The 16,202-nt window shown below is 44.0% G+C and overlaps 1 protein-coding gene across 1 annotated transcript; it reads right to left on the bottom strand.

The window, feature by feature from the left end:
* Positions 1 to 2,475: 2,475 nt before the first annotated feature.
* LOC139371064 (ruvB-like 1) lies at positions 2,476 to 12,592 on the bottom strand. Its single transcript, XM_071111111.1, has 11 exons — positions 12,273 to 12,592; positions 12,010 to 12,096; positions 11,598 to 11,730; positions 10,513 to 10,664; positions 10,217 to 10,306; positions 5,433 to 5,582; positions 4,049 to 4,112; positions 3,654 to 3,852; positions 3,422 to 3,524; positions 3,230 to 3,321; positions 2,476 to 3,136 (listed from the first exon to the last, which is right to left on the bottom strand). Exons 1-11 carry the CDS (start codon positions 12,411 to 12,413, stop codon positions 2,977 to 2,979), a joined length of 1,371 nt encoding a protein of 456 aa, XP_070967212.1. The 5' UTR covers positions 12,414 to 12,592; the 3' UTR covers positions 2,476 to 2,976.
* Positions 12,593 to 16,202: the final 3,610 nt, after the last annotated feature.

The following is a 16,202-nucleotide window of genomic DNA, read 5'->3' as shown; positions in this document are numbered from 1 at the left end:
AGGTGACGGCGGGAGATGAATGACTTGATAATGGGCCTCAGGATCTCATCACGGTATCTCTGCATTCAAATTGCTATTGATAAAATGCAATTGTGTTTGTTTTCCGTTCCTTATGCCTGCCCATACCATAACCACACCGCCACCATGGGGCACTCACAACGTTGACATGCCATACACGCTACGCTGTCTGCCATCGAAACCAGAATTCATCTGAAGAGCACACTTCTCCAGCGTGGCAGTGGCTATCTAAGGTGAGCATTTGCCCAATGAAGTCGGTTACGATGCCGAACTGCAGTCAGGTCAAGACCCTGGTCAGGACGACGAGCACGCAGATGAGCTACCCTGAGACGGTTTCTGACTGTTGTGCAAACCCACAGTTTCATCAGCTGTATGGGTGGCTGGTCTCAGATGATCCCGCAGGTGAAGAAGCCGGATGTGGAGAAACTGGGCTGGTGTGGTTACACATGGTCTGCGATTTTGAAACCGGTTGGATGTATTGACAAATTCTCTAAAACATAATTGGTAGAGAAATGAACATTCAATTGCCTGACAACAGCTCTGGTAGACATGGTTGCAGTCAGCATGCCAATTGCACACTCCCTCAAAATTTGAGGCATCTATGGCATTACGTTGTGTGACACAACTGCTCATTTTAGTGGCCTTTTATTGTCCTGGCACAAGGTGCACCTGTGTAATGATCAGAGTTGTGGATTCAAGTCACATGAATTGAGTCTGACTCAAGTCACAAATTTGATGACTTGGAGCCTCAACTCGACTTTGACTTGAAACTGATGACTTATTTATATGTACATATTCGTATTCATTCCGTTACACTTGTGTGTATAAAGTAGTTGTGAAATTATTAGATTACTTGTTAGATATTACTGCATGGTCGGAACTAGAAGCACAAGCATTTCACTACACTGCCATTAACATCTGCTAACCATGTGTATGTGACCAATAAAATTTGATTTGATTATCTGTCCAGGTTTTGTAACGGTTTGTTTTTTGGCACAGAGGCTAGGTGGATTACGCTACACGCAGCCAGAGACAGTAGTCGCAGCGTCACTCTTGCCAAAAACCTTTAACTAATTTGGCTATTGAAAAACACATTCGGCACTCTGATTGGACCAACAAACTCAATCAACACATAATGTACTTATAAATCTTCCATTTGGAATTTGTTGTTCAAATGAATTATTACTGTGGAGAAAACATGCGCTCTCCAAACTCCCGCCAGGGGGGGGGGGGTCTACATTTTTAAACGTTTGCTGTTGCTTTCACACGTTTAAATACATAGACCCTATGTGGTAAATCAATATTCCATATAATATGACAATTTCTAGGGTTTCATCATTACATCAACGTACCGTTTATTCCAACAGGTAGACATTTCTGTTCCATGTCGGAACTCTGACATAACCCGGGACAAAGGAAACCATGCACGAATGAAATAAACATAACTTCTACCTCATGAGTCTTACGAACGTCCATGTGCGCTTTGAACATCACGCCGATTTAGAGCAGGGTAACACATGGTTTGCTAAATGGAAATGTATCTGTAGGCTTATCAAACACGAAACAGAAATGTCTATGTAGGACTATCCAACGTTCCGTGTGTATGTGTCCTATTTCTGTCGTTTTTGTTGCTCTTAATTGGAGAGCGCAACAGGGCCGGCGCCACACGCTTTAGAGTCAGAACGTAATTTAAGAGAAAATGATTGTTCCATGTATGCATGATGTTTAAATATCATTAAGTCTGATTAAGACGAAGGTATCAATGTAACAGTGGATGTGAAAAGTGCCTTTTATATTGTAGAACCCGTTTATTGGTTATAGTTGCCAATTGGGTAATTGTATGGTTCTGGGGACCCTGTGCTTATATTATGCAGGCCTACCTGTTTGACAGATTCGATTTGGTTTCTCAAGGGGAGGCTGTGCATTATTGCCCTCTACCTGTGTCGGTTCAAATAGGTCAGGTTAACCCTTATACGGAGGCGATTTCTTTTGGGCTATTGCCCGTGTATATTTGGATCACCAATACCTGTAAATAAATGTACACTGAGCATGTCAACCTGCCTTGCCTTCTGCTGATTTCACGCCCTTAAAACCTGCTACAAGTTTTCCATTACATATGCTAATCAACACGTGTTGACAAAATAATGAAAGGGCTGCCTGTAGCCTCAAAAAATAGACAAATATTTGTAGTTAAACAAGTAATTTTTTTACTTGACTTGCTCTTAGAATGCTTGACTGGAGTCGACCTGTTCTACTTGGTAATCGACTTGAGACTTGGACCTTGTGACTTGCTGGGGACTCATGATAGTGAGTTAGTCCCACCACTGTTAATGATCATTATTTTTAAATCAGCTTCTTGATATGACACACCTGTCAGGAGGATGGATCATCTTGGCAAAGCAGAAATGCTCACTAACACGGAAGTAAACAAACTTGTGCAGTTTGAAAGAAATAGGCTTTTTGTGTGTTCTGAACATTTCTGGGATCTTTTATTTCAGCTCATGAAATCAACACTTTACATGTTTATATTTTTGTTCAGTGTATTTACCTAGTATTCATCATTGTACTATATAAGACGCATCTCTGTCATTCCCAGTCCTTACACTATCAGTATCACTAGCTAGTGCAGTATAGTTAATCTAGCAGTGTCTATTCTATGTATCTGAGAATAAGTCTGCGAGCAACAATGACAAACAAATCTATAAAAAAAAGTTTTATTAACAAGCAAAAGAACCTTAAAATGTTTTTATCAGAACGGTACAAACCACTACAGTCTGAGGCACGGGGGGGGGGGTTGAACAAGAGACAGGATGTAATACAGGACAAAAGAAAGAAGATGAACTTTACATGGAGAACTGGGAGATTTTTAAAAGAACTGCCAGGGCAAACATGATGCTTAGCCCTGTGGTAGAAACTGCAGCTGAGGGATGTATGAACTAGAGAAGGGGTGTTAGTTCTTTATTTCATGTACTTGTGCTGCTGGTCCTGGAGGATCTTAGCGGAGGACTTGGCATCGTAGAAGAGTTCGTTGATCTCCTCCACCTGCTCCCTCTCTACTCCCTCCTTCCCCTGGACTCTGCCTAACAGACTGGCTGGGGTCAGCAGCTGCGCCGCATACCTGACAGAGGAGGGATAGGCGAGTCAATATACACACACGAGACAAGTGGAGTGTGTGCACGCATGTGCAGAGTAACAGATTGGTGAGTGTTACCTGAGGGTGGTCTTAGTTCCAATCTCTCCCAGGTGACTGAGGGCCTCCTCGCTGATGTTGATCCCTTCAGTCTGAGCTCGGATTTTAATGATCTACAGACCACACACACTGTCAGCATCACACCAGTGACCACACATAAACATAGCATATCTTAAACACACACTTCATATATAGGAATGCCATCACACACACCTGCTTCATCTCCTGTGGTGTGTAGAGCATGGTGCGGATGATCATGACCCTGTCCAGCAGGTCCAGAGGAATGCCATGAGGAGAGCTGATGTCCTCTGTCCCCCTGAGAAACCAACCACACAGAAGGGTCAGTGAACAGAGCAAAGTTGGCTTCCAAAACAAACAGATTATCACTGACTCATATTCAAACTGACTGAGTTGCAATCTCGTGCATGCACATTAGCACACCCACCTGATGAGGCAGTTGCCCCTGTTGGAGGCGAACACTACGATGGGTGCGATGGTGCTCTCCAGGGCTCGGTGCAGGTAGGTGAAACACTCAATGTCCAGCATATGCACCTCGTCCACAAACAGCACCCCGGGGACCAGCTCAGCCACACCCTGGTCAATGTAACGGTTTACCACCTTGTTGATCTCAGCTCGCAGCTTGTCTAATGGACAGCAGGAAGAGCCAGGGGTCAGGCAAGGGAGCCAAGCAAAAGGTAAGGAGAGAGCAGAAAGAATGGGTTTCTTTTGAGTGATGTTTATTGTGGGGGAGGTTGGGGTTTTGAAAGTACAAGCTGCTATTTCAACAAGGATATGGGAAGTGGGTTTTAAAGAAGTTAGACTCAGTTGTTCAGGTCTTACCTGTGATCTCGGTCTTCTTGGGCTTCATCAGTTGTCCCATCATAGACAGGATATCTTGACCTCCCTGAGAGGAGAGCAATCACACTTTATTCCTTAAGAGTAAGTTGTGGGGGGTGTGTGGGGGAGGGGGGGGGGTCATACCAACGATCATTTAGATTTCCATTAGGTGCAGAAATAGACTCGGTGGTTAACAACCAAAGATCAAGTGTGTTTTTTTGTTGTTGCACATAATTGTTTTCAGAGCAATAGTTATTTTCCTGAAGTGTATATCTGCAGTGCAGTGCACTTTAACCAGGCTCTAGGGGAGACTGTGTCTGTGTGTGTACCTGTGGTCTAGGAGAGACTGTCTGTGTGTGTACCTGTGGTCTAGGAGAGACTGTCTGTGTGTGTACCTGTGGTCTAGGAGAGACTGTGTCTGTGTGTGTACCTGTGGTCTAGGAGAGACTGTGTATGTGTGTGTACCTGTGGTCTAGGAGAGACTGTGTATGTGTGTGTACCTGTGGTCTAGGAGAGACTGTGTCTGTGTGTACCTGTGGTCTAGGAGAGACTGTGTCTGTGTGTACCTGTGGTCTAGGAGAGACTGTGTCTGTGTGTACCTGTGGTCTAGGAGAGACTGTGTCTGTGTGTACCTGTGGTCTAGGAGAGACTGTGTCTGTGTGTACCTGTGGTCTAGGAGAGACTGTGTCTGTGTGTACCTGTGGTCTAGGAGAGACTGTGTCTGTGTGTACCTGTGGTCTAGGAGAGACTGTGTCTGTGTGTACCTGTGGTCTAGGAGAGACTGTGTCTGTGTGTACCTGTGGTCTAGGAGAGACTGTGTCTGTGTGTACCTGTGGTCTAGGAGAGACTGTGTCTGTGTGTACCTGTGGTCTAGGAGAGACTGTGTCTGTGTGTACCTGTGGTCTAGGAGAGACTGTGTCTGTGTGTACCTGTGGTCTAGGAGAGACTGTGTCTGTGTGTACCTGTGGTCTAGGAGAGACTGTGTCTGTGTGTACCTGTGGTCTAGGAGAGACTGTGTCTGTGTGTACCTGTGGTCTAGGAGAGACTGTGTCTGTGTGTACCTGTGGTCTAGGAGAGACTGTGTCTGTGTGTACCTGTGGTCTAGGAGAGACTGTGTCTGTGTGTACCTGTGGTCTAGGAGAGACTGTGTCTGTGTGTACCTGTGGTCTAGGAGAGACTGTGTCTGTGTGTACCTGTGGTCTAGGAGAGACTGTGTCTGTGTGTACCTGTGGTCTAGGAGAGACTGTGTCTGTGTGTACCTGTGGTCTAGGAGAGACTGTGTCTGTGTGTACCTGTGGTCTAGGAGAGACTGTGTCTGTGTGTACCTGTGGTCTAGGAGAGACTGTGTCTGTGTGTACCTGTGGTCTAGGAGAGACTGTGTGTGTACCTGTGGTCTAGCGTTGGCAATATCCAGGTCGTGTAGCGTGACGTCTTGGATTATCTCTTTCTTCTTGTGGACGTCCCCCTTGGGCAGCGGCACGTACTCCTCAGCCTCCAGGTCAAACTCTGTGGCAAATGTGTCACACCGACCTTGTCTCTGCGCACATGCCACACACAGATGGAATGGTTAAACACAGAACACAAGCATACTGTTCAAAAATATAAACGCAAGATGTAAAGTCTTGGTCCCATGCTTCATGAGCTGAAATAAAAGATCCCAGAAATGTTTAATACGCACAAAAAGATTATTGCTCTCAAATTTTGTGCACAAATGTTTACATCCCTGTTAGTGAGTATTTCTCCTTTGCAAAAATAATCTGTTTAATGCTGATTAAAAAAGCATTATCATTACACAGGTGCACTTGTGCTGGAGACAATAAATGGGAACTCATATTTTGTCACAACACGATGCCATATGTCAAGTTTTAAGGAAGCGTGCAATTGGCATGCTGACTGCAGGAATGTCCACCAGAGCGTTTGCCTGTTAATTTCTCTACTATAGACCGCCTGTCTTTTTAGAGAATTTGGCAGTACGCCCAACCGGTCTCAACCACAGACCACATGTAACCACGCCAGCCCAGGAACTCCACATCTGGCTTCTTCACCTGCAGGATCATCGGAGACCAGCCACCCGGCCAGCTGATGAAACTGTGGGTTTTCACAACCAAAGAATTTCTGCAGAAACCATCTCAGGGAAGCTCATCTGTGTGCTTGTCGTCCTCACCATGGTCTTGACCTGACTGCAGTTTGGCATTGTGACCGACTTCAGTGGGCAAATACTCACCTTCCATGGCCACTAGCACGCTGGAGAAGTGTGCTCTTCACAGATGAATCCCAGTTTCAACTGTACCGGGCAGATGGCAGACAGCGTGTATGGCGTCGTGTGGGCGAGTGGTTTGCTTATGTCAACGTTGTGAACAGAGTGCCCCATGATGGGGGTGGGGTTATGGGAAAGTATAAGTTAGACACAATTGCATTTTAACGATAGCAATTTGAATGCAGAGATAACGTGAGGAGATCCTGAGGCCCATTGTCATGCTATTAAGCTGCTGCTATCACCTCATGTTTCAGCATGATAATGCATGGCCATGTGGCAAGGATCTGTATGCAATTCCTGGAAACTGAAAATGTCCCAGTTCTTCAATGGCCTGCATACTCACCAGACATGTCACACATTGATCATGTTTGAAATGCTCTGGATCGACGTGTACAACAGAGTGTTCCAGTTCCCATCGATATCTAGCAACTTTGTACAGCCATTGAAGAGGTGTGGGACAACATACCACAAACCACAATCAACAGTCTGATCAAGTCTATCTATGCAAAGGAGATGGGTCGCGCTGCCTGAGGCAAATGGTGGTCACACCTAGGGTTGTGGTGGTCAGGACATTTGTCAGCATGTGATTGCCAAGACAATAACTGCTTGTCTCAACAGTAATTGACCATTAAACACATTTAAATCTCCTGGCTTCCACACACAGCCTACAAGCCACTGATGCAGACCTTTGGAACATCTACATTTTAACAAGTCTAATAAATCCATGTAATATAGCCTACACCTTCACAATAAATCCATGTAATATAGCCTACACCTTCACAATAAATCCATGTAATATAGCCTACATCTTCACAATAAATACATGTAATATAGCCTACATCTTCACAATAAATCCATGTAATATAGCCTACATCTTCACAATAAATCCATGTAATATAGCCTACATCTTCACAATAAATCCATGTAATATAGCCTACATCTTCACAATAAATACATGTAATATAGCCTACATCTTCACAATAAATCCATGTAATATAGCCTACATCTTCACAATAAATCCATGTAATATAGCCTACACCTTCACAATAAATCCATGTAATATAGTCTACACCTTCACAATAAATCAATGTAATATAGCCTACATCTTCACAATAAATCCATGTAATATAGCCTACACCTTCACAATAAATCCATGTAATATAGCCTACACCTTCACAATAAATCCATGTAATATAGCCTACATCTTCACAATAAATCCATGTAATACATCCTACACCATTACAATAAATCCATGTAATATAGCCTACACCTTCACAATAAATCCATGTAATATAGTCTACACCTTCACAATAAATCAATGTAATATAGCCTACACCTTCACAATAAATCCATGTAATATAGCCTACACCTTCACAATAAATCCATGTAATATAGCCTACATCTTCACAATAAATCCATGTAATATAGCCTACATCTTCACAATAAATCCATGTAATATAGCCTACATCTTCACAATAAATCCATGTAATACATCCTACACCATTACAATAAATCCATGTAATATAGCCTACATCTTCACAATAAATCCATGTAATATAGCCTACACCTTCACAATAAATCAATGTAATATAGCCTACACCTTCACAATAAATCCATGTAATATAGCCTACATCTTCACAATAAATCCATTATTTATTTTAGACAGGTCTAAAGAAACAGGATATGAAGAAAATGTAGTCTATTTCAGAACAGAATACTGAGTTGTCCTTATGTTAGGTCCTGATCTGGCTATGCCATATGACTGTGGGCTACAATAGTTCATTCAGCAGACAAGATTTGCTTTAAATTCCATGCCATTATTTTGTATTTTATTGCATGAAGAATACAATCGAACATAGCTTAATAAAATAGAAAGGATATTTTCTCCAAACAATTTCAAAAGGAAGTGTGCACATGTGGCTATTCTGTGTTGAGCAGTTAACAAAGAACTGGTCCTCCTACATGCTTTATTTAGAAATGATTTATTTAACTTTAGTTGTAATAGAAACGTTGGGCTATATGTTTTGATGTTTAATACATTCTAAGGCTGCATGATGGGACTCTGATGATTTGAGAAAAGTCAAAAGCTGCACATACTTCAGTCTCTCATTCACAATTTGACAAGCACTTGATAATATTCTCACCAAGCCTTGAATTTCCCAGCGGCCCACCTTGTGTGGCCATAATGCCTCCTAAAAAAAGCCATGTAATTTGCTGACAAAGTGGCCGTTGTGCCCTTGGGCTGAATATAATAGGCTAATTATACTTCCCTACTCCTGGCTGCCGTGCTCCAAAGCACCCTTCACTCACATGGCTCTCTCAGATGTAGCCAATGCCAGTCACATGATCGGATCCTTCTCACAGGCATTTCAGCTAAGTAGGCTACAAGTGAACGAAGACCGACACATCGGTGATGCCAGTGCGCGCGTCCCTCTTATCGAATTCCCAGGCACATATTGAAGATGTTAGAACTGTCCACATTTAGCCTACTTTTCGTCAGCCATCAAGCTGAGTAGGCCTAATGAACAGCAAAAGCATTAGCCTATGTCAATTTAATATCCCCATAGTACAAACGTTGACCTAGTATATTGGTCAACTCGTCCTTCTCTGCAAGGAATTAATATTAGAAACATACTCTGGGACAGCAGGGGTGAGATGCGATAGAGACCATATTAATACCACCACTTTCATAAAAAAAATGTTTAAAAGCAATGAGGCTGATCGTTTAGGTTAAAATGTTAATAAACTATTAGGCCATTTTTTTCACATTATAAGAACAGCAATGCGCACACGGCAGTGGGCTATTAGCGCGAATGTTCCAGAATGCAAGAAATTAGCGGGAAAACACCGTTCTCGAAAGTGACGGCAAATGCGATTTATGCATGCGATGCTTTATTTTAAAGGTACATTTTTAATGGTGAAAATTATCTTCCCCAAACGTGAATATACATTTGCATTGATGGGAGAGTGATTAGAGGGACAATAACAGCAACAGAGCTTGAAAAAGCCTAATTACTGTGACTAAACGGTCACGTGGAATTTGACCGCGTTCATGACTCGTGACCGCCAGTGTGACAGTAATAGCCACACCAGATACTCACTGGTTTTATGATCCACGCCCCCCTATTTTTATCTTATTTTTTTATAAGGTTTCTGTATTCCCAGTCATGTGAAATCCATAGATTAGGGCCTAATGATGGTATTTAAATTGACTGATTTCCTTATATGACCTGAACTAAATCTTAGAACATTTTGCTTTTATATTTTTGTTCAGTGTACTAACTCAATCCCATCAGAGGAGGTCTGGTGGCTGAAACTATGCTCATCACGTCATAGGGGAATAAGATGAAGGGAGGAGGCGGAAAGCAGGGGTATGACTGGACTCAATGCCAACTCGAGGAGGGCATGAAAGAGGCAAGGGGATGAAAGAGTAAGATTCAGGGAGGGTCCTGCAAGGGCTGTCAACAGCAACAAATGTAAGGACCACCCCTCCCCACCTGCAACCTCAGCCCACCTGCACCAATTAAAGAGGCCGTCAACACACGTGTCAACACAGGCCACGAGGCCCGTCCACCAGAACAGAGGGAGAGATGGAGAGATAGGGGGAATAAAACCCGGTGCCGATGAAGAGCTGGAAGAATTCCAGTGTACAGTAGAGAGATGAAACAGAGCCGGAGGACTGACGGAGATGAAACAAAGCCGGCATGGAGGACTGGGGCATAAGGGCACAGCGTTTAGTGTAGTTTGTAAGAATATTCTTAGTTTGTGTACTTGCTTGTTAGTTTTTGTAGTATGTCAATTACTTTGACTTTGAATTGTTTGAGCCACTGTAAATGTGTAATTTGTGTATGGGAGCCTTTTCAAGGTGAGTGTTTGTATAGAAGTGTATTAAATAGGTGGAAGTGTATTGATACCTTGACGGCTCCACTGTTTGATTCAATATAGATGACGTCTCCCGCCTCCACACGCTCCTTCTGCAGGCTCTCATAAATACTGGGATCCAGCTACACACAAACACAGACAGTAAGATAAAAATGAGTGTTTTTACAGAGCGCTTCGTGCCGATTCATGAGTAGAATGAAGTTGTCGCTAGACACTGAGCTAGGGCCAGTTGTGTCCCCCACCCTCCCTAACTGTTATAGCTGATCCTAGATCTGTGTCTAAGGCCAACTTTTACATGGACTGGTCTAGCCTCCGACAGGTGCCTGACCTTGAGCTGCTTGGTGCCCTTGCCTGTCTTCAGTCCGATGATGACATGGCTGATGGTCTTCCCGTAACCACCCATGGGGTTCTCTGTCTCACAGGGGGTCAGCTCTGTGACCTCCCCCTCATACACCTCCTTGGTTTCCTTGATACGCAGCCCTGGAGGATGAAGAACAGGGTCACACATACTGAATGAAGACTCTGTAAAGCCTTTATTCTCTTGAACCAATAATACCATCCTTTATTCTACCTGGCAGATCATTTATTGGAGAATGTGAGAGGAGAGTGTGTGTGTACAGTGCATGGTCCTCTTTCTGTGTAATGTGATCACACTGTAGCCCTTGTTCCTTCTGCATAAAGCCTCTCGGTGTGTGAGTGGTGCACAGGTGACTGGGCTACTGTTGGGGGGGGGGGGGGGGTGAGAGCCACGCTTCTGAGGGGGAGGCTGTTTTTCAGAGTGCACTTTTCAGGGGGGTGTCAACATGCTCAGAATGTACCCTGCCCTTTCCCTCCATCGTAACACTCATGTTAGGGGAGGGGTGAGGGTGTTGACCACCACCTTTCAACCCAAGCTCCATTCCCTTCTCTGTGACAGTGAATAATAATAATTTGGCGTGGTGCTTATATTTGTCCTGCGACACACATGTAATGGAAATTAGTTTTTTTTTTTTGCATATTCCAACTCTCCCCGAGACACCTGCAGGGAGTGGGCCATGGCCACCAAGTTAAGTGCTTTGCTCAAGGGCACAGCAATACATTTTTCACCTTGTCGGCTCCGGTATTCGAACCAGCCACCTCTTGGCTACTGGCCCAACGCTCTAACCTCGAGGCTACCTGCCATAATGTTAACACTCGAACAAACCCCTTCCCCCAATGCCCCTTTCAAGCGTTTTCCCCAGTGTCAACAGCCACACTGATCCCCTACCCTAGTCAGCCTAGTAGGAGGGGCGTGGAAGAGAACCCCTGACTATTCTGATGGTGGTGTAGCTGGTGAATGAAGGGACCAGTTATCTGGTCTCCAATTGACCCAGGTATGTGTGTGTGTGTATGTAACTCATTCCCAGTGGCCCGTGTTTGTGTGTGGCCCCTCACCTATTGCCCTCCTGAAGTTCTCCATCAGCACCTCTGTTTTCTTGATCTCTGAAGAGTAGACCTCACTACCCACCATGGGGCAGAATGGCACCTTGTTGCCTAGTTCCTGTGCCATAGCCAAAGCCAGGGCAGTCTGCAAGGGGGAGAAGTAGGGTTGGTTAAAGTCTCAAGCCTCGTAATATTTCTATTAATGTGGAGGTCAAAGGTATAATCATCAGTCCAAAAGTATGTTTTGCAACAAAAAACAAGTTTCTATTGGACACATTCAGGTAGGTCCCTCCCCATTTTGTTCACTTCCATTTGGTTCTAGTTGGTTCCTAGTGAATACACCCCTGGAGACACAGTAAGCATATTAGACATTTCACAATTACTTTCGGGTGTCATTGAAGTACTGCAGTAACATTTGGTCTACCTTTCCTGTACCGGGAGGTCCAGCCAGCAAAACTGCCCTTCCTGACATCTTCTTTGAGCGAATCAGTTCCACAATAATACCACAAGCCTGTTGACAGAAAAAAACGTAATTAACATAAAATATTGAAAGACATAAAATAAAGAACATTCCAAAGGACAATGACCTGCAAAGCCACGTGATATCACAAATACCGTGGCTAAATAACTAAAAGTAGCCAACTTCAAGACTTACGTTCACGTAACTAGCTAGCTAGGCTAACTTACCTCTCTTGCAGCCTCCTGCCCCACAAGACCTGACGCATTTTGCTTTGCATTCCCGGCCTCGTCTAGCCCGAGTCCTTTCACATGGCTGTGAGAGGCGACGCGCTGCGTTTTCGTGGTGCTTTTCACTTCTTCGATCTTCATGGCTGTGTTATGTTTATTAAAGTCTTATAAGTAACCAATAACATCTAACAATAATGCCCCCTTGCTCGTTATTTATTCAATGTTTGAATCTGTTATAATCGGCGCGTTAACTCCAAACACACATAGAACCGGTCTGTTTCCATGTGGGTTACCAAGGAAGTACAACCGTAAAGTTATCTGTTCTGGGGGTACACTATTGGACAATTATGCTCTTCTATTATAAAGCGATTGGATATAAACACTGTCACTCTCACTCATAAGAAAACACCACGCCTCTCTTTGGCTTTTATTTCCGCTTGTGTTACGTCACTTTGACGTTACGGAAAATGGTACAGACTTTGAGATTGGTTCCATCCGATGTGCATTCCATCGCCTATAATCTCTTATCGAAGTTCTAGACGGATATTTCTTCACATCTCACATTTATTTTGTAGCTATGCTTGCGGGAGGGACTAAAACGTTACTCCAACCGGCATATTTTCCAGATGACTTTTTATTGATACACAGTTGACAGGAAAGTTTTGTGTAATTCGACAGCTAACGTTAGTGTTCAGCTAAAGTAAACTATATTTAATAAAAAAATATGAATGAATTGTAAGATTAAGAGTTTAATGAATGACTGTTAGTTTAACGTAAAAGTAGTCTATTGTGTTACGTGTAATTACGGAAAGTAAACTAGAGTTCAAGGTCCAGCCACGCTACTTGCTGAGACTTGTTGCGACAGGAACATGTAGCTAGTTAGCCAAAACTACCAGTCATGGCAGACTCGAGCAACAACCACCCGAAGACCCTCAATTTTAACGTGGGGAAACTTGGGCATGTCGACAGCTGGAAGACGCTGCAACACTGCGTCCACGGCTGCCCCCCTGCTGCTTTAACAGCCTCCACGTATCTGGGAAGGCTTTCCACTAGTTGTTGGAACATTGCTGCGGGGACTTGCTTCCATTCAACCACAAAGAGCATTCGTGAGGTCGGGCACTGATGTTGGGCGATTAGGCCTGGCTCGCAGTTGGCGTTCCAATTCATCCCAAAGGTGTCAGATGTGGTTGAGGTCAGGGCTCTGTTTTGGCCAGTCAAGTTCTTCCACACCGATTTTGACAAACAATTTCTGCACAGGGGTATAGTCAGGCTGAAGCAGGAAACGGCCTTCCCCAAACATTTGCCACAAAGTTGGAAGCACAGACTTGTCTAGAATGTCATTGTATGCTGAAGTGTTAAGATTTCCCTTCACTGGAACTAAGGGGCCTAGCCCCGAACCTTTAAAAACAGTGACACAATGACTTCTTACGTTGAAAGTCACTGAGCTTTTCAGTTAGGCCATACTGGTAAAAAGGTTTGTCTGTGGAGATTGCATGGTGGTGTGCTCGATTTTATACACCTGTCAGCAATGGGTGTGGCTGAAATAGCCGAATCCACTATTTTGAAGGGGAGTCCACATACTTTTATTTATATATAAACATGAAGAATAAATACACAATTAGTAACGATAACTTGGCTATATACACAGGGTACAGGTACCGAGTCAATATGCAGGGGTACGGGGTAATTGAGGTGGATACAGTGCATTCGGAAAGTATTCAGACCCCTTGACTTATTCCACATTTTTGTTACGTCACAACTTTGTTCTAAAATTGATTAAATCGTTTTTTTCTTCATCAATCTACAAACAATACCCCATAATGACAAAGTGAAAATGTTTTTATATTTTGCAAATTTTAAAAATAGAAATACCTTATTTACTTAAGTATTCAGACCCTTTGCTATGAGACTCAAAATTGAGCTCAGGTGAATCCTGTTTCCGTTGGTCATCCTTGATCATTCTGTGGTAAATTCAATTGATTAGACATGATTTGGAAAGGCACACACCTGTCTATATAAGGTCCCACAGTTGACAGTGCATGTCAGAGCAAAAACCAAGCCATGGGGTCGAAGGAATTGTCCGTAGAGCTCCGGAACAGGATTGTGTCGAGGCACAGATCTAGGGAAGGGTACAAAAAATGTTCTGCAGCATTGAAGGTCCCCAAGAACACAGTGGCCTCCATTCTAAAATGGAAGAAGTTTGGAACCACCAAGACTCTTCCTAGAGCTGGCCGCCCGGCCAAACTGAGCAATCGAGGGGAAAAGGGCCTTGGTCAGGGAGGTGACCAAGAACCCGATCATCACTCTGACAGAGCTCCAGAGTCCCTCTGTGGGGATGGGAGAACATTCCAGAAGGTCAACCGTCTCTGCAGCACTTCACCAATCAGGCCTTTATGGTAGAATGGCCAGACGGAAGCCACTCCTCAGTAAAAGGCACATGACAGTCCGCTTGGAGTTTAAAAAAGGTGCATAAAGGAATCTCAGACCATGTGAAACAAGATTCTCTGGTCTGATGAAACCAAGATTGAACTCTTTGGCCTGAATGCCAAGCGTCACGTCTGGAGGAAACATTGTACCATCCCTATGGTGAAGCTTGGTGGTGGCAGCATCATGCTGTGGGGATGTTTTTCAGCTGCAGGGACTGGGAGACTCGTCAGGATCGAGGGAAGATGAACGGAGCAAAGGACAGAGAGATCCTTGTTGAAAACCTATCCCAGAGCGCTCAGGACCACAGACTGGGGTGAAGGTTCACCTTCCAACAGGACAACGACCCTAAGCACACAGCCAAGACAATGTAGGAGTGGCTTTGGGACAAGTCTCTGAATGTCCTTGAGTGGACCAGCCAGAGCCTGGACTTGAACCCAATCAATCATCTCTGGAGATGAAAATAGCTGTGCAGCGACGCTCCCTATCCAACCTGGCAGAGCTTGAGAGAATCTACAGAGAAGATTGGGAGAAACTTGCCAAATACAGGTGTGTCAAGATTGTAGCGTCATACCCAAGAAGACTCGAGGCTGTAATCGCTGTCAAAGGTGCTTCAACAAAGTACTGAGTAAAGGGTCTGAACATTTCTAAAAAACGTTTTTTGCTTTGCCATTATGGGGTATTGTGTATAGTTTGATGAGGGGGACAAAAACAATTTCAGTCATTTTAGAATAATGCTTTAACGTAACAAAATGTGAAAAAAGTCAAGAGGTCTGAATACTTTCTGAATGCACCATATGTACAGTGTAGGGGTAAAGTGACTAGGCAGTAGGATAAGTAATAAACAGTAGCAGATGCGTGTGTGATGAGTCAAAATAATTAGTGCAAAGAGGGTCAATGCAGGTAGCTATTTGGTTAATTATTTTGTTGTCTTATGGCTTGGGGGTAGAAGCTGTTCAGGGTCGTGTTGGTGCATCAGTACCGCTTGCCGTGCTGTAGCAAAGAGAACAGTCTGTGACTTGGGTGGCTGGAGTCTTTGAAAAGTTGTAGAACCTTCCTCTGACACCGCCTTGTATAGAGGTCCTGGATGGCAGGGAGATCAGCCCTAGTGATGTACTGGGCCGTACGAACTACCCTCTGTAGCGCCTTGCGGTCGGATGCCAAGCTGTTGCCCGTCAGGAAGTCCAGCATCCCGTTGCAGAGGGAGGTGTTCAGTCCCAGGGTCCTGAGCTTAGTGATGAACTTGGAGGGCACTATGTTGTTGAATAGCTGGGTTTCTTTTTGTAATCTGTCATAGTTTGCAAGCCGTGACACATCAGATGAGTGACAGAGCTGGCGTAGTAGAATTCGATCTTAGTCCTGTATTGACACTTTGCCTTTTTTATGGCTCGTCGGAGGTCATAGCGGGATTTCTTATAGGCGTCCATATTAGTTTCTTACTCGTTGAAAGCGGAAGCTTTCGCTCAGTGCGGATGTTCCCTGTAATCCATGTATTTTGGTTGGGAA

Source organism: Oncorhynchus clarkii, chromosome 17 (assembly GCF_045791955.1).
Source record: "Oncorhynchus clarkii lewisi isolate Uvic-CL-2024 chromosome 17, UVic_Ocla_1.0, whole genome shotgun sequence".
NCBI classification, from domain to species: domain Eukaryota; kingdom Metazoa; phylum Chordata; class Actinopteri; order Salmoniformes; family Salmonidae; genus Oncorhynchus; species Oncorhynchus clarkii.
The sequence above is the reverse complement of the archived record's forward strand: the minus strand, read 5'-3'. Positions and strand labels throughout refer to the sequence as shown.

What these genes read in the sequence shown, in the direction of transcription:
- LOC139371064 (XM_071111111.1), bottom strand. Translation starts at nt 12,413, where the DNA reads ATGAAGATCGAAGAAGTGAAAAGCACCACGAAAACGCAGCGCGTCGCC. An exon ending in GGCAGGAGGCTGCAAGAGAG is followed by an intron (nt 12,097 to 12,272) that starts GTAAGTTAGCCT and finishes TTCTGTCAACAG; the next exon opens with GCTTGTGGTATTATTGTGGA. An exon ending in AGGGGCAACTGCCTCATCAG is followed by an intron (nt 3,525 to 3,653) that starts GTGGGTGTGCTA and finishes TTGGTTTCTCAG; the next exon opens with GGGGACAGAGGACATCAGCT.